Genomic DNA, 27,384 nt, shown 5'->3' on the forward strand with positions numbered 1-27,384 from the left:
CAGTCCATTTGGTGCTTCCACACTACATCATCAGAGCAGTGTAAAAAACTAAGCTGTAATTTGTTCTTGAACGAAAAACCCAAAGAGAAACTGTCCAAAACCCACTGAACGTTTAATGCATTTTTGAATCCAACACTGTACAACCCCAAAGCCTAATGAGAATACTGAGCAGCCTGTTGGAGAGAGTCACCAAAGAGAAACAGAGTCCAGGCTCAAAGACACAATGTTCTTTTCTTGATGAACTGACTCTAACCAAACACAACTGAGTCTGACATGTTCCTGCAGGAGAGTGGGGGGGCTAAAACTGGAATAAAGGGCCACAGCTTTGTCCACCACATCCTCAACACACTGTCAACTGCATCTGATCAGCGGTGATGGAAGATTTACAAATGTTTGGGTCATATCCAGTCACAAGCTCAGACTGATGCACCACACACACAACGGTACAGTGACAACCTGCTGAGTTTGTGTCAGTGTGATGAAAGTTTATCACTCATTACTGTGCACACACCCATACATACCACACACCCATACACACTCATACACTGATAGAACAGCCATTAGGGGCAGTTTAGGATTGAGTATCTTGCCCAGTGACACTTCGACATGCAGACTGGAGGAGTCGGGAATTGAACCACCGACCCTCTGATTAGAGGTTTGACCCGCTTACCTCCCAATGCATGTGTCTCACCTGAGTTCATGAGCTTCCAGAGTTGGTCGACCAGCGCTTCATTACACAGAGCCGAGTCTGTCATCTTTGTGAACGGTGGATTCTTACATAGCATCCCCAGGATCTTATGTCTGATTGGACGACAAAAAGGAAATAAGAAGGTTTAGTAACACAAAACAAGTATTTCTCTCTTACTTTGGAAGACACCCACTTGACTTGCCTAACTGAGAAAGTTTACCTTTAGAATTAATTCATGCATGGAACAAGGCTGCAGAATCTGCCAACCTTTGCTTAAAGTGAAATCATTTTGTGGAGGGTTTTTTTGGAGCCACTATGAACAGGAGGAATAATCACAGGAAGAAAACTGTTTCAATGCGCATATCTGTGTGTAATTATTGTATTAAGTTACTCTTGAAAAATTTAGAGTTTAAACCTCCTGAAGGAGTCAAGGTACTGATTAAAAATACACCTCTGATTAGAGGTGAAATCACTGATATTCTCTTACTTTAAAATCTCCTCTTTAAAAGATTTAAAATTTTACTAAAGACAAAAGTGCTGAGATGTTCATTTCATATGGAGCTAAATTCCATGAATCCTAAGGTAAACATTAACATCAGACCATCAGTAATATGTTGTTCTAATATTCTCACCACATTGCTGTTTTATGTAATTGTATAAGAACTGACAACAGATTTGGGAAGATGGGATGCAATGACATAAAAACAAACAGAAACCTTGAGGCGAGGACACTGTAACGTCCATAATGTACAGCATGAATGTGTGTGGACAGAGTGCAGATGTGCTGGGTGTCCACTGACCTGACATAATGAGTCGGGTCATTCTGCACCATGATGAGCAGCCACTGCAGCTCTGCTGCACTTCTTTCAACTGTAGACCAAAAAACAAAACATCACGCTCACAAAGAGAAAACAAACACAGCAACCTTGATACAAGGACATGCCACTGTGGGAAAAATGATGAAACAAGAGATGTCGTTATATAAAAGAACTACAACACCAAAAAAAGACTTATCTCCAGCTGCAGGAAATCAAATTACAGGAAATATGGTCACAGCCTCCTCTCTCTGAGTTACAGTGTTGAATAATAACCAGAACATTATTATGTCACAGTGAAGTTGACCTTTGATCTTTTGGATATATAATGTCATCACTTGATTTTACCCTTATAGACATTTGAGTTATATTTTGTCATAATTAGTATGAAGTAGTAGTATTAGTATGAATTCTTGAGTTATGGTCAAAAATGTGTTTTGTGAGGTTACAGTGACCTTTGACCTTTGACCACCAAAATCATCTATTTGGGCCAAATTGAAAGAAATTCTCTGTTGGATGTTCATCAGGTTCATGAGGATGGGATGGACGGGTGGGTGGATGAACAATCTGAAACATAATACCTCCACCCACTGCTGTCACCAGCATGGAGGGATAAAAATTTGTGCAAAATTTTTTTTTTTTTTAACTAAAAGTCACTTATCATGTCCTAATTATACACTGATTGGCATTTCAATAGGGGATTTGCCCCCCCCTCTGAACTTTGAGCAGTAAGTGTTCTCCTACATACACTATGAATGCACAGCTGCTTCCCCAAATTTATAACGTAGACAAAGACTAATTAAAGATTAATACAAGAGCCAATAATACTGATCTCCAGGGGCTTGTGAGCTGGATCCATGAGCTTCATAACAATACCAATATCACTTCTGTTAAATATCACACCTCTTGTATAGTCCACCAGAGCCTCCAGGGCAGCAATGCGAACATCTACGAAGTGTCCGTACTCAGCGTAGGACTTGAAGAGTAAAGGGTCGCTGGGGATGTGACCGTTCTTCTGAAGCTGACGGATTGCTCTCAGACAACTGGAGAGAAGAGGAAGACAGGAAAAATGAAGCAGATTATTCCAGCTGTATGAGAGGTATTCAGAAAGGTGACTAACAGAAAGGTGATGAGCCTTTTACTGTCCACATAACACCAACATGAACTCTTGTGACTTCATAGATGATAAATAAATAATACAATCCTCACATCCTGTGGCTTTGTCTTTCCTTTTCCGCTGACTTTATTAACTTGTAACACAGACATGAATAATATAAACAAAATAAATATGACAAAGACGGACATTATTTTCCAAAAAAATCCCTGCAATGCTTATTGTTAAAGATGGAAACTTCTCAACTAAATAAAAATGATATATTTTACATTTTATTTTAATTGAAATGTCTCTTCCATATCTACATTCCAAAATAAGTGGAAAAAAAGACCGGCATAATTCTCAGCAACCAGTAACTAGCTAAAACTCGCCCCCCTTATTAAATAATTGCACATAAATCATTGTAATCTTTGTTGTAATGAGTGGACCTAAAACTAGAACAAACAAACATGACAAACAGGAGGTAAAGAATTCACCAGAGATAGACGACGCCAGACGCTCAAACAACAACTCAGCAGAAACGATGCACTCAGTGCGCCAGATTATCGGTAAGGAAATTGTGATTTCAGGGCTGAGCATAAAGTGGATTTACACAAACTCAAAGAACATGAAAACCGAACTCAGAGACTTGAAACAGGAAATTTACCAAAAACTTTGTGCGAACTCCACACGAATCCAGGCTCACGAACCAGAATGAATGAAGCAAAAACACATATTGTTGAGGCTGAGACTATGAAAGAGGCACTGAATAAATCAGTGAAAAAACAGAATGACATGCAGGAAAAACTGACAGAGTTGGAAGGAAAGTCTATGTGAAATAACATTTGCATTTATGGTGCACCTGAAGAGAAAGAATGCAAAAAAAAAAAAAGAAGCACTTCTCTCGTTACTCAGTTGACAAAATACGTCGAAACCCTTTTCTCATATCACTGCACACTGTGCTGTGTTTCATGTACTATAAAGAGAGAGAAAGCTTAGAAAACTGTCAGCCTTTCTTATCAATAGGAAGCAATATGCCAGAATTTTTACATTATTTTGTGATGTGAAACTGAGATGAGGAGCTGCAGGGAGAAATATCAACAAACACACACAGGAGCACCTTCTGCTCTGTACCTGACAGTGATGGTGTTTCTGAAGCTCGGCAGCAGTTTCTCCATGTTGAGGAAGCGGGTGATCTCCTCCAGGATGAGCCGGACGTCGGCATTTAAATTGTCCACTGTCCGCACCTCGTTGTTGATGCTGATGGCTGGGGTCAGGGAATTGGTCAGTGCTTCAATCAGTTCTGCACGGTAGTAGTTGTCTGAAAACTGAGGGGGAAAAGGAAGAGAAGAAAGTAAATCCCTCCGCTGATCACTGGGAACAAAGATTTACTGTTGGCAGCTGTAAAATAACAAAATTTAACCAAACGTCTTTTTATGTTTTGAATAAGCCAAGAGAACCATTCGTGTATAATCTGTGTATTTGTTTTTGATTGAGTCTTAAACAGTGAAATTGTGTAAAGATGCATCTTTACTTTGTTTTTTCTGTTGTCGTTGTACTTGATGAGGTCCAGGATAAAGTTGAGGACGTCTTTGGGACAGAGGTTCTGGACATCTCTGAGCAACGCCATGGCAACTGGCATCGTCTGACATTTAAGACAAAGATGAAACATCAATCACGATATATCACTATTGAAGTGATGAAAAAAACAACATCAGCTCAGTTATACAGTGTTCTGTAGTGTAGAAAACAACCAATACTGGAATCTTGAGGCTGATACCAAAATTTGAGAATATTAAAGGTCTCGTATTTTTGTTGAAATGTTGATATAAATAGGGATACCCTGATTAACTGGCTGCTCATCATTATCAGCTGATTTTTATTAAAAAATATGTGACCGTTAGATGGGAAATAATGCTTCTAGTCACCAATGACCTTAAAACCGATCACCTGTGATTAATACTCGGGTGTCTGCGGCTGAGAGAAGCACTGTCTGTGAGACTGAACGTCTCACATGCACGCCATCTGCAATTCATGTCAAAAATGATCGTAGTAGATTTCAGGTAAACACTCAGAGAAACCAAATCCAATGTTGAATGGTGGGTCCTGCTGGGCGGGGCTTGGGCAATGGCTGAGGTTGGTAACTGCTTAGTTGTGACATCACAAAGTTACAGAAGTCCTGACGGCTGGTTTTAAGGCTCAGTTTCTGAATACAGGCTGTGTGCATTTCTCTGTGGACTGAGGCTTTGATACTTTCACAGTATTAATATAGAACCTAGACCTGATCTATAATCAAACAAAACATGGACAGAGACCTTTAGACTGGATGGAGCTTTAAAAATGCAGTGACATAAACATAAACAGTTAACATTTTTGATGAGGATGTTTTGAGTGAGGGACACTTTACAGCTGTAAAACAAACTCGTCAGGGCTCTCTGGTGGACAAAATATGGAACAGCAACTGTTTTAATCCACTAAAAAAGTCTGAGAAGTCTCCAAAAGCCTCAGACCACTTGGGAAAGTAGCCTCAGACTGTGATCTGTGATAAGCTAAAATCATACAAAAGGCATCAGAAATTTGATACCCCAATCAGGCCTTGAATGAGAGTCGAGGACGACTAACGAAGCTGTTGCGAGGACCAGTGTGTGTTGAAGTGTGTGTACCTGCCGGTGCATTTTGTTTGTCTGACTATACCTTTTGCAGGAAGTAGCTCTGGAAGTTGATGAAGCTGTTGGTCTTTACGATGTTGGGGCAGCTCTTACAGCAGAACATCCTGGTGAACAGGGACTTCATGGCTGGTGGGCCCTGCCACGTGCTCACCATGGCGTTGGCTATCTGCAAAGTTCACACGAGAACAGATGAACACATTACACAATTACTTTAGATCAGTGCTGTTCAAGCTGCAGCATGTGGAGGACAAACGTTTGGTTTCAGGATTTCTGCTCGACATATCAAATGTAAAATGTACACAGAAGTATGAGCTGCACACGGGTTAGAGTGATTATTTGAGAAATACTGTGTGGCACACAAATAACAAGTCAAGAATGTTGTAACTATTATAACAATGTCCCCCCTGACTGTTATAATTTTTGTGGTGAGGATTGAACTACAATGTAAGAGGCAAACGCACACATGAGGTTTCCTCAGGTATGAAGACCAGCGGCTCCAGTGGTCTTTGAGCTCCAACAGGATATTGGGGAATTTATGTTAATGTGGTAATAAAGGGCTAAGGGTCACTGGCGCAGGATGTTGTCATTTGGTTAGATAAATAAAGGGGAGTATGCACTAGTATGAGACCATTGCTCCTGTATGTGTGTGTGCATGCGTGCACATATTTTTTCTGTCAGTGTTTTTAACATTTGTCAGTTTTTATGTGTTTTTGCCGTCAGATTTTCAGCCCTGGGCCATCCCTTCTGCCTTCCCACATTTCTACCAAAAACAAGCAAGCAAATGCTGTCCCTGCCAATCACAACGCAGCCAGGTCCCAGCTGAGGGTTAAAGTCAGTCGTATTGAGCTCTGTGGTCGGTGTGGGTATGTGCGTCTGTGAGCTCATGTGTCTATATGCGTGTTAAAAGTGTGTGTGCGTAGTAGCGGTGGTAGAGGCAGTAGTAGTATATACCAAGGGCCAACATGGCAACTTAATGAAGAAGTGAAGTGCTGCCATTTCAGCCACCACTCAGTTTATCATGCTGTGAAAATATTGGTTCAGGTGGAAGTTGAACAGCGGAAATCCAGTGGGGTTAAAGTTGGAACCGACCAGATTCAGAGAACGGAGAATTTCCTGCAGCCACAGAAGAACAGGATTATTCAGTCAACTGATCTGAGAGCAGTGAGGGTTAAACTGCTGGGTGGCCTCGCTGGTGGGGAGGTTATATGTTGCTCTCATACTGTAGCTCACTTCCACAATGTCGTTTACACTAAAGATTGTATGTCTGAGATACTGTCATCTTCCATTAGAAATGAAAACAAGTTCTATCACAAAATTTTGACATAAATTCAAAACAGATAAAATTTAACAACTTTGTTCCTCTGTTTTGTCCCTCTCACCGTGACTCACTCATCCAGACCTCCCAAACCTTCACTCATCTGACTGCCCTGAACCTAAAGCCCCATCCCCATTTTCTTTCATCTACTAATCTGTCCACATAGTCCCAGTATCCTTCCCTCAGCTCTCACTCCATCTTTACCAAGCTAACTTCCATATATATTCTGTACCAATCCTACTTTCTGACGTTCTGTATGTGACTTTTAATCATTTTTACTGCCATTTGAAATTAATTCCAGCCATTAAAAAAAACAAAAAACAAAAAACAGTTTTTCTTCCACCAGATAAACCACATTAATGTGACCTCTGTCAAATTTGAGGAGTCTAAGTAAGGAACCAAAACAAAACCAGATCTGGGCCAGCTGGACCTACAGGCTTTAGCAGGCCACAGTTCAGGACCTTGCATAGTAAATCCATGAGATCATTTGTTTTAGTGGAAATTAGGTTAATTTGTGCATCAGTGAAAAGGTTCCATGTGACATGTATAAACAAGGAAACAGAAGAGCTGTGTAAATGACTCATTGTCACTGACACCAGAAGTCATGAGGAGCTGAGAGAATTCTATCTTCCAACAGAAACAGCAGAGCATGATTAAAAGCTGCATATTCATTATATTTTGAAGGTTAATGACCCCTGAACAGACTGAGATGATGTCAGGAATGTTAGGGAAAACGTATTTGCACCTTTTGACAATCTGCTCCATCAAGCTCATCTGTAAATCAATCACTACTGAACTCCCATCAGTGCAGCGACTGGTCATCAGCCTCCATATTCCAGACAAGTAGGTTTTAATCAGTGAAGAATCCCTCATCCACTCACAGTGTGCTTTATATGTCCTGAAAAAATCTGTTTCAGTCATCTGCGCACCATGTGGTTCGTATAAATAAAGCTTTAGCGACAACTGTGGTAACTGGTACATTCATCATACAGACTCCAGAGTTCTTCTCAAACGCTGTGTGATGAAACGGAGCACATCCTGTAGTGTCACACATCATGAGTGTTCTACTGTAGCCAGGCTGCTGCTCGGAGGCTTCACTTTGTAAAATTCAATGTTCAAAACCTTTATGCTGCTGAAATACAAGCCCATATACACACACACACACACACACACACACACACACACACACACACACACACAGAGAGAGGACAAGACGCTTGTAAATAAGCTTGTGTGATTAATTACTAAAAGCCCAATTTGTGCATCTGTGTGTGATAAGAAACAACTTAGCCATGTGCACATGTGATTCCTTACTCACAGATGTGCATGTGTACAAACTTCTGTGTGCACATCCTGCGACTGCACATGCACATAAGTGTGCGCATGTGATTCTTAACGTCAGGCTTCAAAAAATGACGTTTAATGTGGTTAAAGCAGGAAGTCAGTAAATCACTCTGCACTGATCTGTGAATGAATGTGGATGATCTTTACAATATCTGCTGTCCACAGCTGCTTTATACTGTATGAAAAGTTTCTCATTAAAGCCCTGTGAACGAGCACAGAGCACAGTGCTGTTATGCATGGCCGTTCACTGTGTTCACTTTCATTAAATCACCTGAAAACGACACCAGGCTGCTGTATAACCGTATAGACTTCTACACACATAAGATTAATCGGTTATAACTAGATATTCTGATTTTCAATAGCCTATGATGAGCCCTGGTAACCGGACATCACCTTTATAGAAAAGCAACAGACTCCACTGACAAAAACATTAATTTTACCTCAGTGCAGAACACAGGGAGCTGCTGGTCTACTGCTGTCTCGGTTGGTTGGTTTTGTTTGTGTTATCGTGTGGCTTTCAGTGGTGGCAGAAGTATTCGAAACTTTTACTTTAGCAAAAGCACCACACCATCACACAAACAAAGACACAACAGACTTTGAACATAGCATGAAATGGCTGTTTCTGGATAAACAAAAAGGTCTGTCTGTGTAGGAATCTTTTCTATAATCTTGTCAGACACTTATAATAAAAAACAATGACACAGGAACACATACCCTGGCTAAACAAAAGCAGGCCTGCATGCGGACTTTGTAGAAACACTGTTCTTGCTCCAGGATGTCAGTCAGGGCCAGTCTGGAGGCAGGAGTTGGGAACTTCTCCAGCGCTGAGATAGCCTCCTCCTACAGAAAGATAAGGTACACTCAGCATTTGTAGGCAACTAACGGCTAAAAGAACTCAAAGATGTCCAATCAGCTTTTGTGTGCTGAGAAGACGGATACACACACACACACACAGCTTCTTGTAACAGATAACGACCTGCAGCTACAACCTGTAAATGAGAAGAGCGGCAGAATACACAGGATGAAATGTTAATGACATGTATTTGACTTTAAAAGTAACAGTGACACTCAAGTAAAAATGAGAAGCTGCTAAAGACTGTATATGTCCTGAATTACTCTTGGCTAATTAAAGAGTGAGGAGAGATTAGGAGGAGATATTAGTACTGAGTAGTACTTCTGGTACTACTTTTGATGGAACCAATCCCAACTGGAAGCACACATTACAAGAGCAGTGATCCGTCTCCAAAAACAAGTGAGTTTAATGATTTACAAAAGCCACTTTGGAAAGCTACTTTTGTCATTAGCCCACCTGTGCAACCACATCCCTCTCATAGCGTAGCTGATACTGCCACATGAAGTCGGCCTGTTCAAACTCCACCTTCCTCAGGATGGACATGTCTGGGTCGATCCGGATCCAGAGGAGAGGAGAGTCGGCACTGCAGAGGAAAGAAGAGACACATTCATGAAGACAAATGTAACGTAGCTCAACTCCTTCCTGTGACATTTAACCTGAACGAGGTGTGAATGATTTAAATCATGTGGATGTGGCCAACTGTGTGACAGACAGGAAACGGTGGCAGCACTAATGTCTTACTCCATAGCTGACAGATCCATGTCGACCTCCTCTCCATTCATCAGAGGGATCTTCTTTTTCTTGTTTCTGGGCAAAGAAACCAAAACAACAATCAATGATTTGTCAAAAACTAAAGACTAACATGGGGAACATTCTTCTTTTATTTCCAAACTCTTTTTGTTTTTGACATTTTGAGATATTACACTAGAACAGACACAAGAGAACCAAAGAGAAAAACATCGCAGCTGGAATAGAGACTTACAAGATTAACATACAAGAAAAAACCACAGAACCACAGAGAAAACATCAACTTTAAGATTTACATGAACTCAAAGACAATGACTGACAGTCATATACTGCACAAATGAATGAAAACTACTACAGCACCCACATAACCATGGCAAATTATATACTATCCCATAGCTGATCATTTAAAAGCCATTTACTCAGAGAAAGGTTCTTTGTTTCTCTCTCTATTTCTGACAGGTAGTCAGGGGAGGAAACAGAATCTCTGCTCGTAAAGAGTCATGAGACATGACGGACGAATGTGTCCTAAACTGAGAGAAATAGGATTCTGCTGCTGACCCAGCCAGACAAACACTGAACTTTGCCAACACAGGACTTCTGAGACCCTGGACAGTGTGTGTTAGACAACAGGGAACCTTGACCTTTTTCTTAAACAACTGAAACACCAACTAATGGTTGGTGGTAACAGTAACAGGTAGTGTTTTGTATGCTAGTTTTTTTTTCTAATTCTAACAATAATATGTCGAAAAGTCTTTATTGATCCCAGGAGGGGAAGCTCTGATGTTGCATTGGCAGAAAATATAAGAATAAGAAAAATATATGAGCACAAGTAAAGTCAAAATACAAGGCAAGCAATATACATACAGTGCCCATGATAAGTGTTGCACCTTAAACTAATAATCAATAATCATCTGAGCAAAGTGACATAATGGTGTGAATATTATAAGTCAGCGAAGCAAACACTAGAACAGAGTACGGTAGGTAATAATATAAAACGATCTCTAAATGAATATACTAATAATATGATAATAGTATATAAGTTATAATAATATGGTAAAACAACACGTTATAACATATATAATATAGAATATACAGTGTAATAAAATTAATATTAAGCATGCAGAATTCACCGCTCATGTGTGAATGAACTAATGTGTTTTGCTGTAGTCGGTACCGTCTGCTCTTGGAGTGGCAGGGGATGTCATGTTTGAGGCTGTTCTCCTCTATCTGCAGAGTGTGGTTGAAGGACCCGTCCAACTCCTGCACTGTCACCTTGATGGGACCCTGCAGGGAAAATACACAGAAGATTATCAGACAGAGAAAAAATCCAAATTACTGCAAGGTCGTCCAATAAAATGGGTCAGTGGGTTTGATTATGTAATGGTTCTTTTGCAGCCCACTAATCTGTCACACTGCTGCTTCTTTTTCTGGCTCCCTCCACATCCTGTATCTGAAGGCTCACCACATATTTCTGAGTTCCAGATGACGTGTAGTCTTGACGGATCTCCAGCTCCAGCACGTTCCTCTTCCTGTTGAAGGCAAAACTTCCAAAGAATTTCACCACACTGCTCTGGTCTCTGAACAACAAAGGTTAAGACAGATGACCAAGAACAGCTGGAGTGAAAATAGGTTGCAAATATATATGAAATATATATATATATATAATATAACTGTTATATAGCTGTTTGATCACCTTTAGTCACTTTTGATAATTATCATTTTTCAAGTGGATAAAGTTGCCATTACAAATCATTACATCATCATTACAAAAGTATTCAGACTCTTTGCTGTGGCTCCAAACTGTGGTCAGGTGCTTCCTGTTTGCTCTAATTATTCTTGAGGTCAGTCTAGAACCACCTTTAAATGAACTGACTGGACATAGTCTAAAAAGACACACGCCTGTTAAGGAAGGTCTCACAATTTACACTACATGTCAAGTAAATAAAAAAAGTCATGAAGTCCAAAGAACTCTCTGTAGACATAGAGGCATAGCTCAGGGCAAAGGTATAAAACCATTTCTGAAGCTGAGTGTAACTGGACAAGTCAGGGAGGCGACTGAGGACCAGTCACTTCACCTACTATTTTCAGACGGAGATCATTACAGATAAAGGATACACCCATTGTTTGATGAGCGGGCCGATGTCTTTGCCAGAGACGTTGGAGATGGATTTGAGGAAAGCGTGAGTAGACAGAAGCATCTGGCTCCACATGTGACTCTGGTACTTCTGGGATGAGGCCGTACTGGCCAGACTCAGGAGCTTGTTGAAAACCTAAAGGAGGGCAGCACAGAGGACGGCACAAAAAACACTTAAGACGAGGTCAAAATTCAGTATAATAAAGAGTAAAGCAGTTTTTGATGAGATGTTGACTCTGGTTGTTCCTGACCTGCAACATGAACTCCATGCTGATCCTGTTCTCTATCAGCCTCATCACCAGGTGGGCCTTACACTGGAACATCTTGTAGTACTCCCAGGACAGTGTGTGGGGGTGCTTGATTGAGAAGTGGAGGTGGGGAGTTGGACTGCAGAGAAAAAGGTTAAGTCATAACTAAGACTTCAAACATTAAATAGCTGCATAGTGTTTCAACTTGAGATTAAATGTATTACTTGTCTTTCTCTTTGCCTCCACTGAAGGTCGGGTGCAGCAGAACCCCTCCCATCTTTAGCTCATAGTCCACAATCTTATGCAGCTCCTGTTCAACACCACAAATTTATAGAAGAGAACTTAGAGAAATTATAGAATAAAGAAGAACATCTGTGAGGTTGCTCCTGATGTGCATGATGCCAGGATGAGAAGAGCAAAAACAGATTAAAATAAAGGTGTTACCTCTTTTATCCAGTGGCGATACTCATTGACGCCAAAGGTTTTCTTCAAGTAGAGGCCGTAGATGTAACCTGAGATTCCCTTCAGCACCCACTCATCAGCCCTTGAGAAGCAACAACAATGTCATGTCACTGCAGAGTCAGCTTTCAAAACACAAAACTCTACAAAATATCAATGAACTCATTGTGGGTGAGTTAAATGTTTATGGTAAATGTCCAGGAATCATTCGGAATTAATAGTAGCAGACTTTTCCAGTCCTTTTGCACACTTTCTTTGTCTGCCTTTGAGCTCGTTCAAAGTGGAAAACCTTTGAAAAGCATTTCAGGCCACACTCGAGTTGCTCCATCATTTTGTAATTGTGAATTTCCCCCTCGGGGGATCTTGGAAGGAACCTGGCGTGGCAATCTCAGCTCTCATAAATTTACAAACCCGGATTTATTAGGCCATGAAAAAGAGAGAGAGAAAACACGCTGATTCAACCTTGGTGGTTTGACGCTGAGCTGGATCCAGCCCAATTTACGTAATATAAGATGCTTTAATCTGTGTATATGCTATAATCAGCATTATGGAGAGAAGTGTTTTCCTTTCTTTAAAGATTTCATCAACTCTTTGCATTGATACTCAGTAACAAGGTTATTACGGTTCACTAAATCTAACAAAAATAACAAAATAAAAGAAACATAACTGAACCTCTATTGTGTGTTTACGAAACTAACAAACTAAAATTAGAGAGAAAATGTCTTAAGTTTTCGTCTTTGTCGATTTATTTTATACGAAAGTCAAGTATATTAAGTGGATATGAAATCTTACCAGCTGTCTGGCTCCCAGTGTACGACCAGTACATGCGCACTTGAAGTGTCAAAAACATTCACTGTATTAATGATGATAGTTGTGTCCAGTAAAATTTTTTTCTAGTTAATGACACAAACACACATCTATTATAGTTGTCTTTTGGGGATGGTTGTTCATCTGTCCTCAGTAAATACATTTTGAAATTTTTTTAAATGGTTTAATGTTTTGTTTTTATACTTTTTGAATCTCGCCGTGACAAATAACCAATATTACAAAAAAAAACTAACACTAACACTGAAACTAATAAAAACGAAACGAATGAAAAACCCCAAACTATTCTAACCTTGCTCAGTAAACCAAGCTCGAGTTTCTCCAAAGCTTTTAACAAACTTCACTATTTGTCAACACAGTTCCACAGATTTAGAAACCAACAGTTTCTCTTTCTCTCTCGTGCCGCTCTCTTTTAAGCTTCTGAGCTCAGCCTGTTTTCAATTACAGGCCCCTCTCTGATTAATTGCTAGCAGGCGTGCTTTACTAAAATCAAAGGGATCTGACTGACTTTTCCTGAGGTCTTTTCTTACACACCAGCCAGCTCAACAACATAAGCAAACCGAGGTCCCACATCTGATGTGTGTTTAGAGGTCAGAGAGGATAAAAGAGCATAAAATAGGAGAAGAGAGGAGGATAAGAGGAGGTAAAGGAAGGACACGCAAGAATTTATCATCAACAGTACGAGAGGCACTGAAGTGTTTAAGTCCTACTGATGGGCCTCTTAACACGAGCAAACCACCAGAACAGCCCTGATTTATTCCCTCAGTCTCTCACACACACCAACCACGCTGGCCAAATTGCCAGGCAGTAACACAGTGATCCATCATACTGGCGGATGCAGTCATTCGGGCCGGTGCTGGCCCATCGTGCGATTCCTAGAACTGAAAAAGGCTTAGTCCTGGAGTATATCTCTCATCGTCAGGAATATATGAAAAGGTCTGAATGATACCACACTTCTCCAAACAGACCTGAACACCATGGAGAGAACGGCTGACGGCCTGGATTCCAGTGAAAATGGTTTGTACGCATCCAATAATGACAACACTTTTCCATTAAATACAAGTCTGGTCTCTGAAGCTTATTGTGTTCTGTCCTTGGCTGAACTCACAGCAACTCTTCCCATGATATCACCCAGTGATTCAAACCACCTACTTCATACAACACATCATCTGATCACATCTAAAGGTCAAAGTATTTATACATGTTCTGAATCAACACACTCAAAGGTGGGCTCCTGTCAAAGAGAGGGGGGAGACATGATAAATCATACTAACAAGCGAGACAGAGAGCGAGAGAGAGAGAGTGAGAGTAAGAGTAAGAGTAAGAGAGAGAGAGCATGACATGCAGCAAAGGGCCATAGGCCGGACTCGAACCCAGGCCGCCGAGGCAAGGACTAAGCCCAAGTGAGCCACCGGGATCTCTTATTTAGTTTCTTATTTAGTCTCTCCCACAGAGCACAGACTCTGTCTGGGATCCACAATAGTTTAGTCTTTATTTACTTCAACTCCAGAACATAACAGACTTTTATTAGAGGCAGGTCTTTATGTCTAACTCCCTCTGTTTGATATGTAGAGTTGGTCATAGTCGTTGTAGGATGAAGCCTCAAATTGCTCTGTGAGTTTTATGTTTAATTATTCCTCTGTCTCCTTTAGTAATAATGATACATGAAATCAAAGTAGTTTATTTGCTGTAATGGAGGTGCGGCTCAGTGTATTGGAAGCGTTCCTCCTCTTCCCTGCAGTTCCCTGAGCAGCAGGGAAACCAGAGCGTCTCAGTAGACTGCGGCTCGGCACTATACTGACCAGTCACTCAGTCAGTCAGTCAGGGACATTCCAGATTATAGGGATAGCCCCACTGTTGCGGTTCAGCCAAAATTGACTCTACGGCTATACTGACATAGATGTCAGTCTGTAGTGATAGATTTTAATCCATCTAGAAAAAAACAAGTCATTGTTTCAAGGACATTAGTTCTTGAGCTAATTGAAATCCCGGTGGTGAATCATCTTTCAGTGATAAAACCTCTCAAACCCAGCGACTGGTCACAACTGAAGTACTACCACTGATGGCTCAACAGGAGTTCGGCTGGAGAACAGGTACTGCAGGTTCTGTTAAGGCCAAGAACCGTGATACAGCTAAGCCCACAAGGAGTGTCTCTCAGCGGTGTACAACAGACCTGAGGCTGCAAAAGCTTATGTCATATCATCAAAGAAACAAAAAACAGAATCACAGCAGAACGTGAACTGGGCATTCAAAAAGACCGAAGACTCTGCTATTAGGTGACCATATAATGAGATGTTAAAGGTTAACTTTCGTTCATCCTGGATACCTTCGGACTTTCCCAGGAGATTCGACCCATAACAGGGGACACATCTTAGAGCTAATTGTTTCCAAGGGCATAGATGTGTCTGAGGTTGTGGCGACCAATGTTGCCTTTTCTGATCATAAGTGCTTTCTTTAAAATAACCATCTCTGCAGACACCAGCAGAATCAAAACAGAGGTAATCAGGAAGCGCTGTATCAACGAAAACACCTGCACATTATTCACCAAGGCATTCACATCCACACCAGTTCTGCTTTCAGTTCCTGTCTATGATCTCATGGACAGTTTCAGTTCTTAAGTTATAAATCTTAATTATGTCATCAAAGTTGTCACTGTTTTTTTGATTGACACAGCAAATAAACAATGACAATCAATAGTTGGAGGCTCACCATGACATCCTGGAGATGAAACAGCCAAAGAACTGCTGAGCCAGGGCCTGGGCCAGACAGCGGCGAGTCTGTGGGGTCTGGTCTATGATCATAGCACTGTGAAGCAGGTTGGTACTGAAAGACAGAGGCAACAGATCAAATCTGAGAGTGAATGTGATACAGTATGAGTATAACCTGAACCCATGGCAGTCTCCTATAAAATTTCTATAGCTGGTAATTTCATGTATGACAGTACAGAAATACCAAACCTATCGTGACTTGAAAGGACAGAGGAACAGGGGAACACACACTATTATGATTACCTAAAGATGCTCATGGATGCATAGGAGGACACTTGCACATAGGCCTCGTCCACAAACACAGTCTTGAAGCAGGCGTAAGGGTAACGGCAGGTCAGGATCTCTTCATAGAACTCAAAGATCTCATGCAGGTACGACATAGAGTGTTTGAGCAGCGGCAGCAGCTGCGGCAGGCAGAAATGGGTCACCTGAGAGGGGACGAGACCAAGTACAATGTTAGTTAGTAATTAGGCCTACATAATCATATGGTGCCTTTCTGATTAAGGCTACAACTAATGATTGATGATTTTCAATAATGATTACTCTGTCAGTTAATTGTTGGGTCTGTAAAATGTCAGAAAAAGGAAGTGAAAAGTGAAAAATGTCTATAATAAAAAAGACTAAACATTCAAACCCACAGATATTCCATTTAAAACACAGAGAAAAGAGGCTAATTCTAACATCGGAGAGCTGGTGCTATTAAAGTTAGCTCTCTAGTCAGAGCACAACAACAGAAACACTATTGTCTGTTCTGGTTCCTCTGTCTTACAAGTGTCCTAATAACACAATATGAGATGTCCCCTTTATATGTCTTTACTGCATTTACTACCATCACAGACTACAGAGGCAGGTGTCCACACACTACATTCTACCTCGGCATGCCCTCCTTTTCAATTGTGTTGAGAGTAAACAAAGTCACAAATCACCTTATTTACAAAAGCTTAAGTACACTTAAAAGTACACACAGAATAGATACACACAAAAATAATTGACAAGAAAACAAACAACAGCAGAACCTAGTTCAAAACAGCTGCATTCATAGCTGGACTCCAGTCAAGGAGTAAAAAACATCTCAAAGATGATCAAGAGAAATGGAAGAACCTGGAGCTGCAGATTAATTCTATGTGATAATTGGCTTCTGCTCTTCTCAAGGAGGATGTACATTACTTCTAAGTTGTCTAAAATTCAGCCAACAGGCTCCGTCTCCAGTACGCCTCGCTACAGCCCAGGATTTGTCTGTTGTTGTGAACATCACTGGTAACTGTGTGGAGAACCAGGGGAATAATCTGTCTTTAGTTCTAAGCATTTTAAAGGGTGCCTGGATTAATTAGTTAAATCATCCAATGCCAATTCTACATCTATTATTTCTAATTGAACTTGATTACACTGACTTGTGATATTTAGATGGATCAAATAAATATGTTGCAAGAGAAACATATAAAGAATTGGTTCTCCCCTGTCCACCCTCCATGACACATACTCTTCATGAACAAGGTGCAAGGAAAACGGACTCAACCTTTTTTTCTGCAGGCGCTACAGAACCCTGTCCACCACCGCCACCAGACACAGAAGCAGCTTCTTCCCTCATAAACAGCTGACCAGTACCATCTGCTATATCACAGCTTCTCTTGTTTCTTCAACACTTATTACACATGCTGCCGTCTAAATAATACATCACAGCTTCATACACACACTTGCACTTAACGTATACTGTTTGCCGGTTAAATAATCTGTAAATTTCTTGGATACTGTGTATTGTCTGTAAATAGTGTGTACATGTGTCTGTATGGTGTATTGCTTGAGAAGAACCAACTGCTTGAACCAAATTCCTTGTGTGTGTTTATTGGCCATTCAATCTGATTCTGATGTTTATAATTAAGGTAATTAAGTTTATTGGATTTCAATATGCAGTCTTGTGCTCTAGAAAGAAACTGAGGAGAGAAGGAAACATTAACATCACTAATGGAACCTTGTGTTTAGGGACATCTAGTGGTGATTAGTAGTAAATACAAAGACTCAGTTTAGTCCCTAATCTCTAAATGTTTCACAGATGGCAGTAGTTTTAGTGTTGTTAAGCAATTATAACAGTAAATATTCTAATAGTTGACACTTTTCCCTCTTACTACACGTGTTTGTGACTGATTGACCGGTGGGTTACAAACCTGAAGATGTTCCTTTTACAGAAATATAAAACACACAAAGCAGAAAATCCTCACATCTCAGATTCAAATGTTTGTCTCACGTCTCGGTTGATCAACGGTAACTCTCGGCTCACTGAAAAAGAAAAGACTCTCTGGAGCTCTTTGCATGATGTGATTTGTTGGCTCCTCTGACTCTTGTGCTTTGTGTTACTGTAAACACTGGCCAGAAAGTTTAAGTGACACTGTGTTCACTATTTCATTTTATAAAAGTAAATTCAGATTTTTGGAGGATGAAGCACGCCATTATGTGGTCCAACAATAATCAATATTATGTTGTTATTTTTGTTTTTTCCACTATCCCAAACTACATGCGGCATCATCATTTAAACCTACCTCATGCATGTAGGGGTCTACCAGGATTTCAAAGGGCCCCACAGCCAGGGAGATGTTAGGGGCCGCTGTGGGAATGGGGAGGACATAGTGGAAAGTCTTCTTCCTCATGTCATGGGTGTAGATGGTCTCCACCAGGTCCCCACAGGACACTGCCACCATGGAAGCATCCACGGTGAACTCCAGCTTCCACGTACACAGCTCTGAGTATGAATCCACGCAGGGAAACCAGAACCTGGGGTAAAAGTCAACGTTATGAGCTTTGAGCACAACAACACAAACAAATACAATGACTAATGCTATTGTGGCTTTATTAGCTTATGTTTGTGAGAGTCTGCACGAAAACAAAGGAAATGTCCAAAAAGGAATGGAAAGATGGTGAAGGGTCTGAATACAGTATATTACAGTGTTTTCTTGTACTGAGTGTAGTTTGATGAGGGAAAACATGAATTAAATCGATTTTAGCAAAAGGCTGCAACAGAAAATGTAAAAAAAAAAAAAAAGTAGAGGGGTCTGAATACCTTCTGAATGCTCAGTAAATACAGTATATCGAGCACTCGTTTTTAGAAAACTGCTTGCAAACAGGCCGATACACCTGGTGATATATGGCACAGTTCATTCTTACTGGAATTCATTTGTACTTGCCATTTTCCATTTAGCTAATAAAAAGCTCAGCTAATAAAAATGAGTAAATTTTATTTGAATCAACTCCTATGAAACAGGGTTATTATGAACACATTTGTTTGATACCTGGTGGAGTTCTGGTATCCAAAAGAAAACACATGAGCTCCTCTCTCCGCCATACTGCCCTCCACATCAGGAACAACAAAGTGGAGACCCCCTTTAGGCTGGTCCAGGGAAAATTCTATGTACACTTTTAAAACCTTCAAATCTGGAGACACAAAACACAGGAATATTAGTGTTTTCATTTTCATTAAAAATACATGATGGGTAGATCAGCGTTAATGCTCGTAGTCACTGATCACTTTAAAACTGATCAGCTGTGGTTAATACTCTGGTGTCTGTGTGCTGTAACCCCGCCTCCCACCTTGTTCATTGCGCCAGTGCGCAACAAGCCACCAAAACAGAACATGTCGGCCGTGTGGAACACACCGTGTGGATCACAGTGTGTGAGACTGATATAACGCACGCCATCTGCAATGCATGTCAAAAATGATCGGTATCGGCCAATCTCACTCATAGATGATCGGTATCAGTATCGGAGGCAAAAACAACGTGATCAGGGCACCCCTATTTGTTTTATATTCAAAACTCTAAACTTTATCAGTAATGAAGAACAAAAATAACTCTGTGAGCCTCTTTAATTGTTGGTGGCTTTTATTCTTTTCCTCTTACCATCTCCTTGTTTCCAGAGCTCAGAGGGAACTTTGATGACCAGCTCCCCATGTCCTGCATCAGGGTCCACAGCACTCACTGCTGCTGTATAGGCACTAGAGAAATAGTTGAGATTCCTCCTACAAAGACACATACAAAAAATTGGCAGTCAACACTAATGAAAAAAAGAAAACCCTCAGCATGTGAGGAGATAAATAAAACTATTCACTTCTTATTAAATAATAGATGTGTGTCTTACCACATAACTCACTGTCATAACCAAATATATTTCCAGTTTTCTGACAGCTCATCAGGTAATCAGAAGACGCACAGGCAAAAGTAGACCGATATACTCACTGCTTAGACTCATGGTGGCACACCTCCAGCGTGGGGTCATTGTAGATGAACGGGGCTTCAAGCTCATTGACTCGAACCCTGTAGATGCGGCACTGTTTACTGTTGAGCTTGATCCGGTTGAGGTTCACCACTGTGGGGAAAATGGTCAGCTCGACATAGCCCTAAGGGATGCAAAAAAAAAAAGGTTGATGAAGATGGACGACAATTGTAATCACCAGCTGAAGTTATTTTCATTGTGTGGATTAGAACCAGAGAGGCAACAAGTGTTTTTTTTCTTCCCATGTCCTTGTGACTTATGTTTAACATGATTCTGTGAGGCTGTAGCAAAGTAAGTAGCTTAAGTCGGACACATAGAGTATTTGCATTATATCTAGCAAATAAAAATGATGACTCATAAGACTAGCTGTCTAATACACCCAAGATGCCTATGTAATAACTTTTTAATACATAGTAATTAATCAACCTTAAAGCAGTGAGTGATTTTCACAAACTGAATGAGTGTAATGTGTGAAATAGATGGACAAGAAAAGAGAGAGCCCTGCTATCAAGCAGTCAACTTTTACTGTCAGCTATAACTTTCATCTCAAACAAAACGTTTAAGTAGTCTTTTTTTTACTTATTTTTATCTATTTATGTATATTTTTTCCTATGTGATTTTATTATTCTTATTCCATCTCATTTTACATTAATGTTTAAAGAATCAGAATCAGGTTTATTGCCAAGTTGGTTTCCACACACAAGGAATTTGCTTTGGTGTTTGCTTTTAGTGCATAACAATAAAGGAATTTGCTTTTAGTGCATAACAATAAACAAGGGAAGAAGAAAAAAATGTAAAGAAAGATAAAGCAAAGAAAGTACTGCAGGTCAGTTATCTTAAATTATGAATAGAATATTTTTTTTAATAAAATGTTTAAAATAATAATGTGAACAAAACATAGTAAACATATATAAATATGTACTATGTGAATATTTATTATATTAATATTATATTCATTATGATAATTGAACACGTTTTACGTTAATTTCATGTCTATTCATGTGATGCACTTGGTGCATGTAACTTCTTTGTTGTAAAGCACTTTGAGCTACATTTCTCGTATGAAAGATGCAATACAAATAAAGTTTATTATCATTTTTATCATGATCATTATTATTATTATGATGATGATGATTATTATTATTATTATTATATTGCAGCTTGTGCAGTAACCGGACAGGACGCAGCTTGGTGTAATATTACGCGCTGGAGAGCCGTTTATACTTTCTGGTGAACTGTAACTGGTGTACTCACGATGACAGACTTCCTCTGGAAGTTGATGTTGTTGATGCACACCACCTGATGGGTCGTAAAAGCAGTGACAGAAAAACTACGTAAATATATGATGGAAATCTCATCGGTGAACAAAACTATTTACTCCAACAGATATATTTTCAAACTGTTGTTTTACTTGTAACGTTACTGTCTGTACGCTTTAAACTGACGTTACGTTAGCTAGGTCAGCTTTACCTTTGCTTCACTATTCAACACATATAACTCATTTTAAAGCTAACAAAGAGAAAATTATATAAAGGGAACTTATAGTTTGAAGGGACGTGGGCTCTCAAATCCTTTATCCTTCTTCCTGTTCATCTTCGTTTGCTGCTGTGTCTTGACTGAAGTTTCAACATGCCGAACCACTGCTCCGTTATGGTGCGCCGTGTTGGGCTACTTCGCTAGCTTCAGATTCAGGAAGCTCAAACATTTATCAGAATGCAAAAGTGAAAAAGGGTGTCCTCTAATGTGCGGGGACACTAACAAAAAGGTTATATGTAACAGAACAACGAGAGTCGGAGTCAGATGCAGCAGCCAGCGCTGTAATGACTGCTTCAGCGTCGGTGTGTGTCCCCCGGAGACGGCTGCACAGTGTTATTACTGCAACCACAATCAACGTATCCACAAATATAAGTCGGCCGTGAGTAATAGTGAGTGTTGTACAGAAGAGAACAGGTCCACACAATGGCAGCAACAGTCCCCGCGCATCGAAACATTCAAATATAACCTCCCTGTCCGGCTGCCTACAACACAGTGGATGCGGCTTCACTGTGTTCAGCCATTTTGTTTGTAACCTTTGACCTCCCGCGTAAAAATGGCAACAAACAAATTGTTTCAATATCAAGAGAAGAATCAACAAAATCCAAAACACATGTATTCCAGGCAGTTTATGATTGTTTATAAGGTAGACGCAAAATAATGTAATTTATTTTCTTTTAAAAATAGAGGACACATCTTTGCCACGTCAGAGCGGGGCGGAGACTGTCTGCCTACCAGAAAGTGCATGAGCTCCGCGGGAGCGCGCAGCGGAAAAATATGAAGTATCAGTTATTTAAAGGATTTTACAACGATATAATCTTCACTATTACAGTGGAGTTCCATTGGGAAGGCTGTAATGGCTTTACTTGCATTTTTATAGGCTTTATAAGTTTCAGAGGGTGAATTATAACGTTGGCTAGTAAACATTTACATTGTTGGCAAGAAAGGAAAACAGAGTACTTCAAACACATGGGTTTATTACATCCAAAAATCTAAAGCAATAATTTGTTAAGAATACATTTTGTGGATTTTTCTTTAAAGAAGTGGTATAGCTGCAAATTAAAAATATACCATCACAGACTCTCTGTGTCTGTGCCTTGAAAAAGTGAATGACTGGATTCAATCAATCTTCCTCCAATTAAATAAAGAGAAGAATGAGATAGTTCTATTTGGGAACAAAGAAGGAAGGTTGCAACTTAGTGCCTACCTGGAGTCTAGAGCATTAAAGACTTCAACCCATGTTAAGTTGGGGTCAGGGTCAGAGACCTTGTGTCTAATCAAGACTCAGAGAAACTCATTCATACCTTTATATCCAGAGTCGATTATTGCAACACTCTCCTCACTGGTTTACCAAATAAGACCGTTAGACAGCTACAGCTTATTCAGATGCTGCTGCTCAGGTTCTTACTAAGAACAGAGAGCATATCACTCCAGTTCTCAGGTCTTTGCACTGGCTTCCAGTCAGATACAGAGTTGGCTTCAAAGTTTTACTTATTGTTTATAAGTCACTAAATGGTCTGGGCCCTAAATACATTAAAGAAATGTTCCATGTATATGAGTCAAATAGGTCTTTAAGATCTGCAGCAGCTCTTCAGTTATTGGAGCCTAGAGTTAAAACTAAACAATGTTAAATGTCTTTCAGCCATTATGCTGCCCCCTGCTGGAACCAGCTCTCCCTGGAGATCAAATCTTCCCACACTGTAACTAGCTTAAAAAGAGGCTAAAAACTGCTCGGTTCTCCTCTTCCTTCATCTAATTTTTAATCTTGCATTTTGCCTGTTTTATAATCTGTGTTTTTATGCCATTTTCCTTATTGTTCTGAAATTTGCAGTACATTCCCTATGGCAGGGCTGCACCACAATTTGCAATCAGAATAGCTGTCAGCCTTTATACCATACCGTACAGGAAATTCCCACCCTAAGCAATTTGCATGGGAGCTGACACCATAAGTAAATATACAGTAGCACTGTACAACACATACCTACAGCTTTTTCTTTTATATTTGAGTATATTCCCATTCTTGAAATATAACGTTTATCTTTAGTAATGTGAAAATTCAAACCTATTTGCAATCTCATAAGTACAGATGGTAAGACAGGTGACTGTTGCTATACTTTGATCTACTTCATCCACTCTACTCTTGAACATAGGTTTCCAATAGAGCTGCACGTTGAGCCTAATCCTCTTCAATCAACCCCATTGACTCTTCAAACTCCATCATAAAATTGCAGATGACACTACAGCAGTGGGTCTGATGTCAGAAAATGATGATACAGTTTATAGACAGCACACTTGGCAGAGTGGTGCAATAACAACCTGGTTTTAAACAGCAGTAAGAGGAAAGAGCTCATTATTAGACTTGGGCCAATATTTGATAATAAATCAATATTTTCCAGCATATGAAATATTTATCATTATATCGGGAAAAAAAATCTAATAGTTTTTTTCACTGTTTTGCTTACTGTACATTGTAAGTGACAAATACAACTTTGAACTGCAGTTTAGTGTCAGCGTCGCTGACGCCGGGAACGCACTGCATGCATTGTGTGTGCGTTGCGGCTGACGTCGCTGAGTGTGCACTTGTGTGTTCACACTGCTGCTTCTCTGCTGTGTCGCTGCTACCACCAGCTCCATCTCTTTACATGAAGTTTGCAGGATACATTTCTGATTTCTTTTTGATAGAAACTGTCACTAAAATGTCACTGTCTCCACATGCAGCTGCTATAATGGTTAAAAATATATTTATATTTTTTCATGTCTGTGTCATATTCAGATTCAACCTAGACGTAGAACCTATAGTGGAAGGTGTCAGTTTTATGTAATGTTGCTGGTATGATGTCAATATGACATCAACAGGTCTTTTCTCTGTCTGTCTGTGCTGGGAGACGCATGTGAAAAATGGGTGAGACACCGAATCTCTAGACGACGTGATGCAGCCACGAGGCGTGAGACTCAGTGTGTCCGCTCTAGCCCGTTAACATGGGCGCTGAAATGAAAACCAAGACGCCCCACAGCTGCGACGCACATGTAATGCATCCAGTTTGTTTCTGGTCTTATACCTGAAATATAAAATACAAAAATATAATTGTTTGTTATATTAATTTAAAAATCCACTGCAGTTCCAGTTCAAAGTACATCTAGCCCAGTACAGATATCCAGAAGTGTTCTCACTCTGTTCATTTTGTTTGATGCATGTGTGGACTTGGGTTAAGTATTCCGGAACCAAACGGTGGCAATGGCGGAAGAGAAAACTCACAACTTTAAGTTATGGTTTGCAAAATATTACTGTTGTTAGGCAAGAATCTAGTTGATCTAGTTGTTTAAACATGTTTAATCTGTGGTTGATTTGTCAAGATAGAACTAATAGAATTATTGGCTGAAGAAATCCAAGGCATCAACATGGACAATGAAGAGAGGGAAGGGACAGGAGTCATCCTCAGATGAAGAGGTTGCAGTGCATCCTGTGCAAGAAGGACTGCACACCTGCAAGTGTATATCCGTTGTTATGGATATAAACAGGATAAAAATGCACTTGATTTTTCCTGTTTATTTACTTTTAAAATTCATTTTTAATAATGGTTCCATTTTTTATTTTTCCCCATTAAAATAAAATGGGGACAATCAACCCCATAGTGTGTGACTAACAACCATCCCCCACAACAGGGATGGTTGTCAGAAGTGCACAAGATGTATTTGACAGTCTAGATCTTTTGAAAAGAAAAAGCTCAAGGAGAGTAAGGGCACTCCATTTTTACCTGACACTTAAGGCTTCTATTGCACATTGAAAGGGAATCTGTAAAAGATAACGTTTTTGAAGGATTGAAATGAAAGTAAAATAGTGTGACTACCAACCTCGTTCTCCCTTACCGGAACAGTATCTTTGAACTTCTGACTGAATGGTTTGCTTGTCTGTATTCCCTTTTGTACAAACTTGTTATAACTGTTATAATGGTTATTATATTATTCTGCTTTAAAATGAACATTTAAGCAATATTAATACAGGAAACCCGGGCCCTCATTGAATCTTTTCATGGATATAAGAAATTCATCCAAAACTGGATGAGAGTGAGTATTGATTTGTGAATCCTTGTATCATTGGCTGAGTTTCTGGCGAGCGTCTGAAACCAGATTGGGGCAATGTCCACCTAGAATGGTTAATATCTTATTGACGTGGTAATGTAGTAGTGTCATTATTTCTGTTTTTGGTTTACCCAGGGACTTTGTTACCACCTCTGCCAAACAGGCCAAAAAGTGGAAGTGGAACAATTCAAAAGACAAAAACAAGGTAATCTGCCTGTTTCTCTGCTTTGTACTATACTGACAGAAACCTATAGAGATTCCTTTTAAAGAAACTACTTAGCCTCAGTTTTCCACATTTGAAACATAACACAGATGCATTGGCCCTTGAAATCAAGTGCACTTTGGAACTGTGGATACATTCAAACAATCACTTTCACAGTGTAGTAATTAACACCCTATTTTCAGGAGCTTAGGGAGCCACCCACAGGCAGAGGGGCAGAGGCCAGTAGTGTGACTGCTGCCACCTGGCAGTGGTGCAGTTTAATGGATGCAGCCCCCGGTTGCTGAAGCAAAACTGCCAGCCACAAGGGAAGACAGGCTCTACTGGACTTCATGAGAGAGCAGGCACAGAGGGAAGAGGAGAGAGAGAGAGAGGCAGTGATGGAAGAGGAGGAGGAGGAGGAGGAGGGAGAGGGCATCCACAGCTTGAGCACAGCCATTTTTGTCTGTGTATGAGAAACTGAAATAGGTTATAAATACATATTACTCCATTTCAGAGTCATCTCCGGCATTTCATTTCAAGTTTATTTACAAAACAAATGAAAAACACCTGTATTTTACAGATAAACACAACGTAATTATTTACAGTCATGCAGTTACATTTAAATTAGCCAGAACAAGAAAAAGAACATTGCAACAAATAAACATGGTCAGCGAGGATAGACTAAATATAAGAAACATCTCTCAGTGACCCAGTACAGTTCAACAGCACCACAAACTACAGCTGACACACAAAACAAATCAAAAACCTCTCTGAGACATTAAATAAAGACTTATACAATATTAAATTGCACTCATTTCTTTATCTAGGAGTACCATGTAAACTTAGACAAACATGCAATGCTAAAGACATGCTAATATGATACCATAAAGTACGCTGCTCTTGCACCTGCTGAATAACCATACTGTATCCTCCTGTTCTCATGAGTTTATACTCCTGAATCTAACTTGCCAAGTTCCAACTCCCAAAGAATGAGAGTCAAAACTTGGCGTTCTCAGTATTGAAAAAACACTTACTGTGCAAAACTGCTTTGCGCTGCACCTAGGGCCTCGATTATACTGGCGAGTATCATTATTAATTGTATGGCCAATATAATCAATTATGTACAGTTTGTGGACACTACAGACACATAGCTGTTCCTGTTGTACGACTTTCTAGTCTGCTTCAATTCTGCTTGGACCGTCAGTAGTGTCCTTATAGTGCAGTGCATTTTGGCACCCTATCACACCCTCGCATGCTTGAGGATTTAGAAAGTGTAACACTAACCAAAGTCTAAGTCTACTGGTAGGGAAAACCCTGCATGTAGCTTCAAAATGAGTAATGAAGAGTAATG

General features: G+C 40.0%; 1 protein-coding gene and 1 long non-coding RNA gene across 2 annotated transcripts in view; one reads left to right on the plus strand and one right to left on the minus strand.

Annotated features, from left to right (window-relative positions):
- The window catches only part of taf2 (TAF2 RNA polymerase II, TATA box binding protein (TBP)-associated factor), a 32,789-nt gene extending 10,514 nt beyond the window's left edge, over nucleotides 1-22,275 (minus strand). Inside the window, exons 1-23 of the mRNA XM_023419015.2 lie at nucleotides 21,762-22,275; nucleotides 21,473-21,527; nucleotides 20,182-20,342; nucleotides 19,846-19,964; nucleotides 19,240-19,381; nucleotides 18,493-18,724; nucleotides 16,202-16,386; nucleotides 15,900-16,013; nucleotides 12,351-12,450; nucleotides 12,131-12,216; nucleotides 11,910-12,045; nucleotides 11,640-11,794; nucleotides 10,987-11,101; nucleotides 10,699-10,808; nucleotides 9,519-9,584; nucleotides 9,234-9,360; nucleotides 8,639-8,764; nucleotides 5,291-5,431; nucleotides 4,131-4,241; nucleotides 3,731-3,924; nucleotides 2,407-2,546; nucleotides 1,489-1,558; nucleotides 692-801 (exon numbers count right to left, since the gene is read on the minus strand). Of these exons, the coding sequence (XP_023274783.1) occupies nucleotides 692-801; nucleotides 1,489-1,558; nucleotides 2,407-2,546; nucleotides 3,731-3,924; nucleotides 4,131-4,241; nucleotides 5,291-5,431; nucleotides 8,639-8,764; nucleotides 9,234-9,360; nucleotides 9,519-9,584; nucleotides 10,699-10,808; nucleotides 10,987-11,101; nucleotides 11,640-11,794; nucleotides 11,910-12,045; nucleotides 12,131-12,216; nucleotides 12,351-12,450; nucleotides 15,900-16,013; nucleotides 16,202-16,386; nucleotides 18,493-18,724; nucleotides 19,240-19,381; nucleotides 19,846-19,964; nucleotides 20,182-20,342; nucleotides 21,473-21,527; nucleotides 21,762-21,811 (2,845 nt within the window). The 5' untranslated portion in view covers nucleotides 21,812-22,275. The remainder of the gene's footprint in view (nucleotides 1-691; nucleotides 802-1,488; nucleotides 1,559-2,406; nucleotides 2,547-3,730; nucleotides 3,925-4,130; nucleotides 4,242-5,290; nucleotides 5,432-8,638; nucleotides 8,765-9,233; nucleotides 9,361-9,518; nucleotides 9,585-10,698; nucleotides 10,809-10,986; nucleotides 11,102-11,639; nucleotides 11,795-11,909; nucleotides 12,046-12,130; nucleotides 12,217-12,350; nucleotides 12,451-15,899; nucleotides 16,014-16,201; nucleotides 16,387-18,492; nucleotides 18,725-19,239; nucleotides 19,382-19,845; nucleotides 19,965-20,181; nucleotides 20,343-21,472; nucleotides 21,528-21,761) is intronic.
- LOC147818400 (uncharacterized) lies at nucleotides 21,488-26,418 on the plus strand. The gene is made up of 3 exons (XR_015437996.1): nucleotides 21,488-21,578; nucleotides 25,967-26,036; nucleotides 26,237-26,418. It is a non-coding gene; the product is annotated as an uncharacterized LOC147818400 (long non-coding RNA).
- Nucleotides 26,419-27,384: the final 966 nt, after the last annotated feature.

The sequence above is a fragment of the Seriola lalandi genome, unplaced genomic scaffold, assembly GCF_002814215.2.
Source record: "Seriola lalandi dorsalis isolate HSWRI2012SDOR001 ecotype SW California unplaced genomic scaffold, Sedor1 jcf7180002054588, whole genome shotgun sequence".
Taxonomy (NCBI): Eukaryota; Metazoa; Chordata; class Actinopteri; order Carangiformes; family Carangidae; genus Seriola; species Seriola lalandi.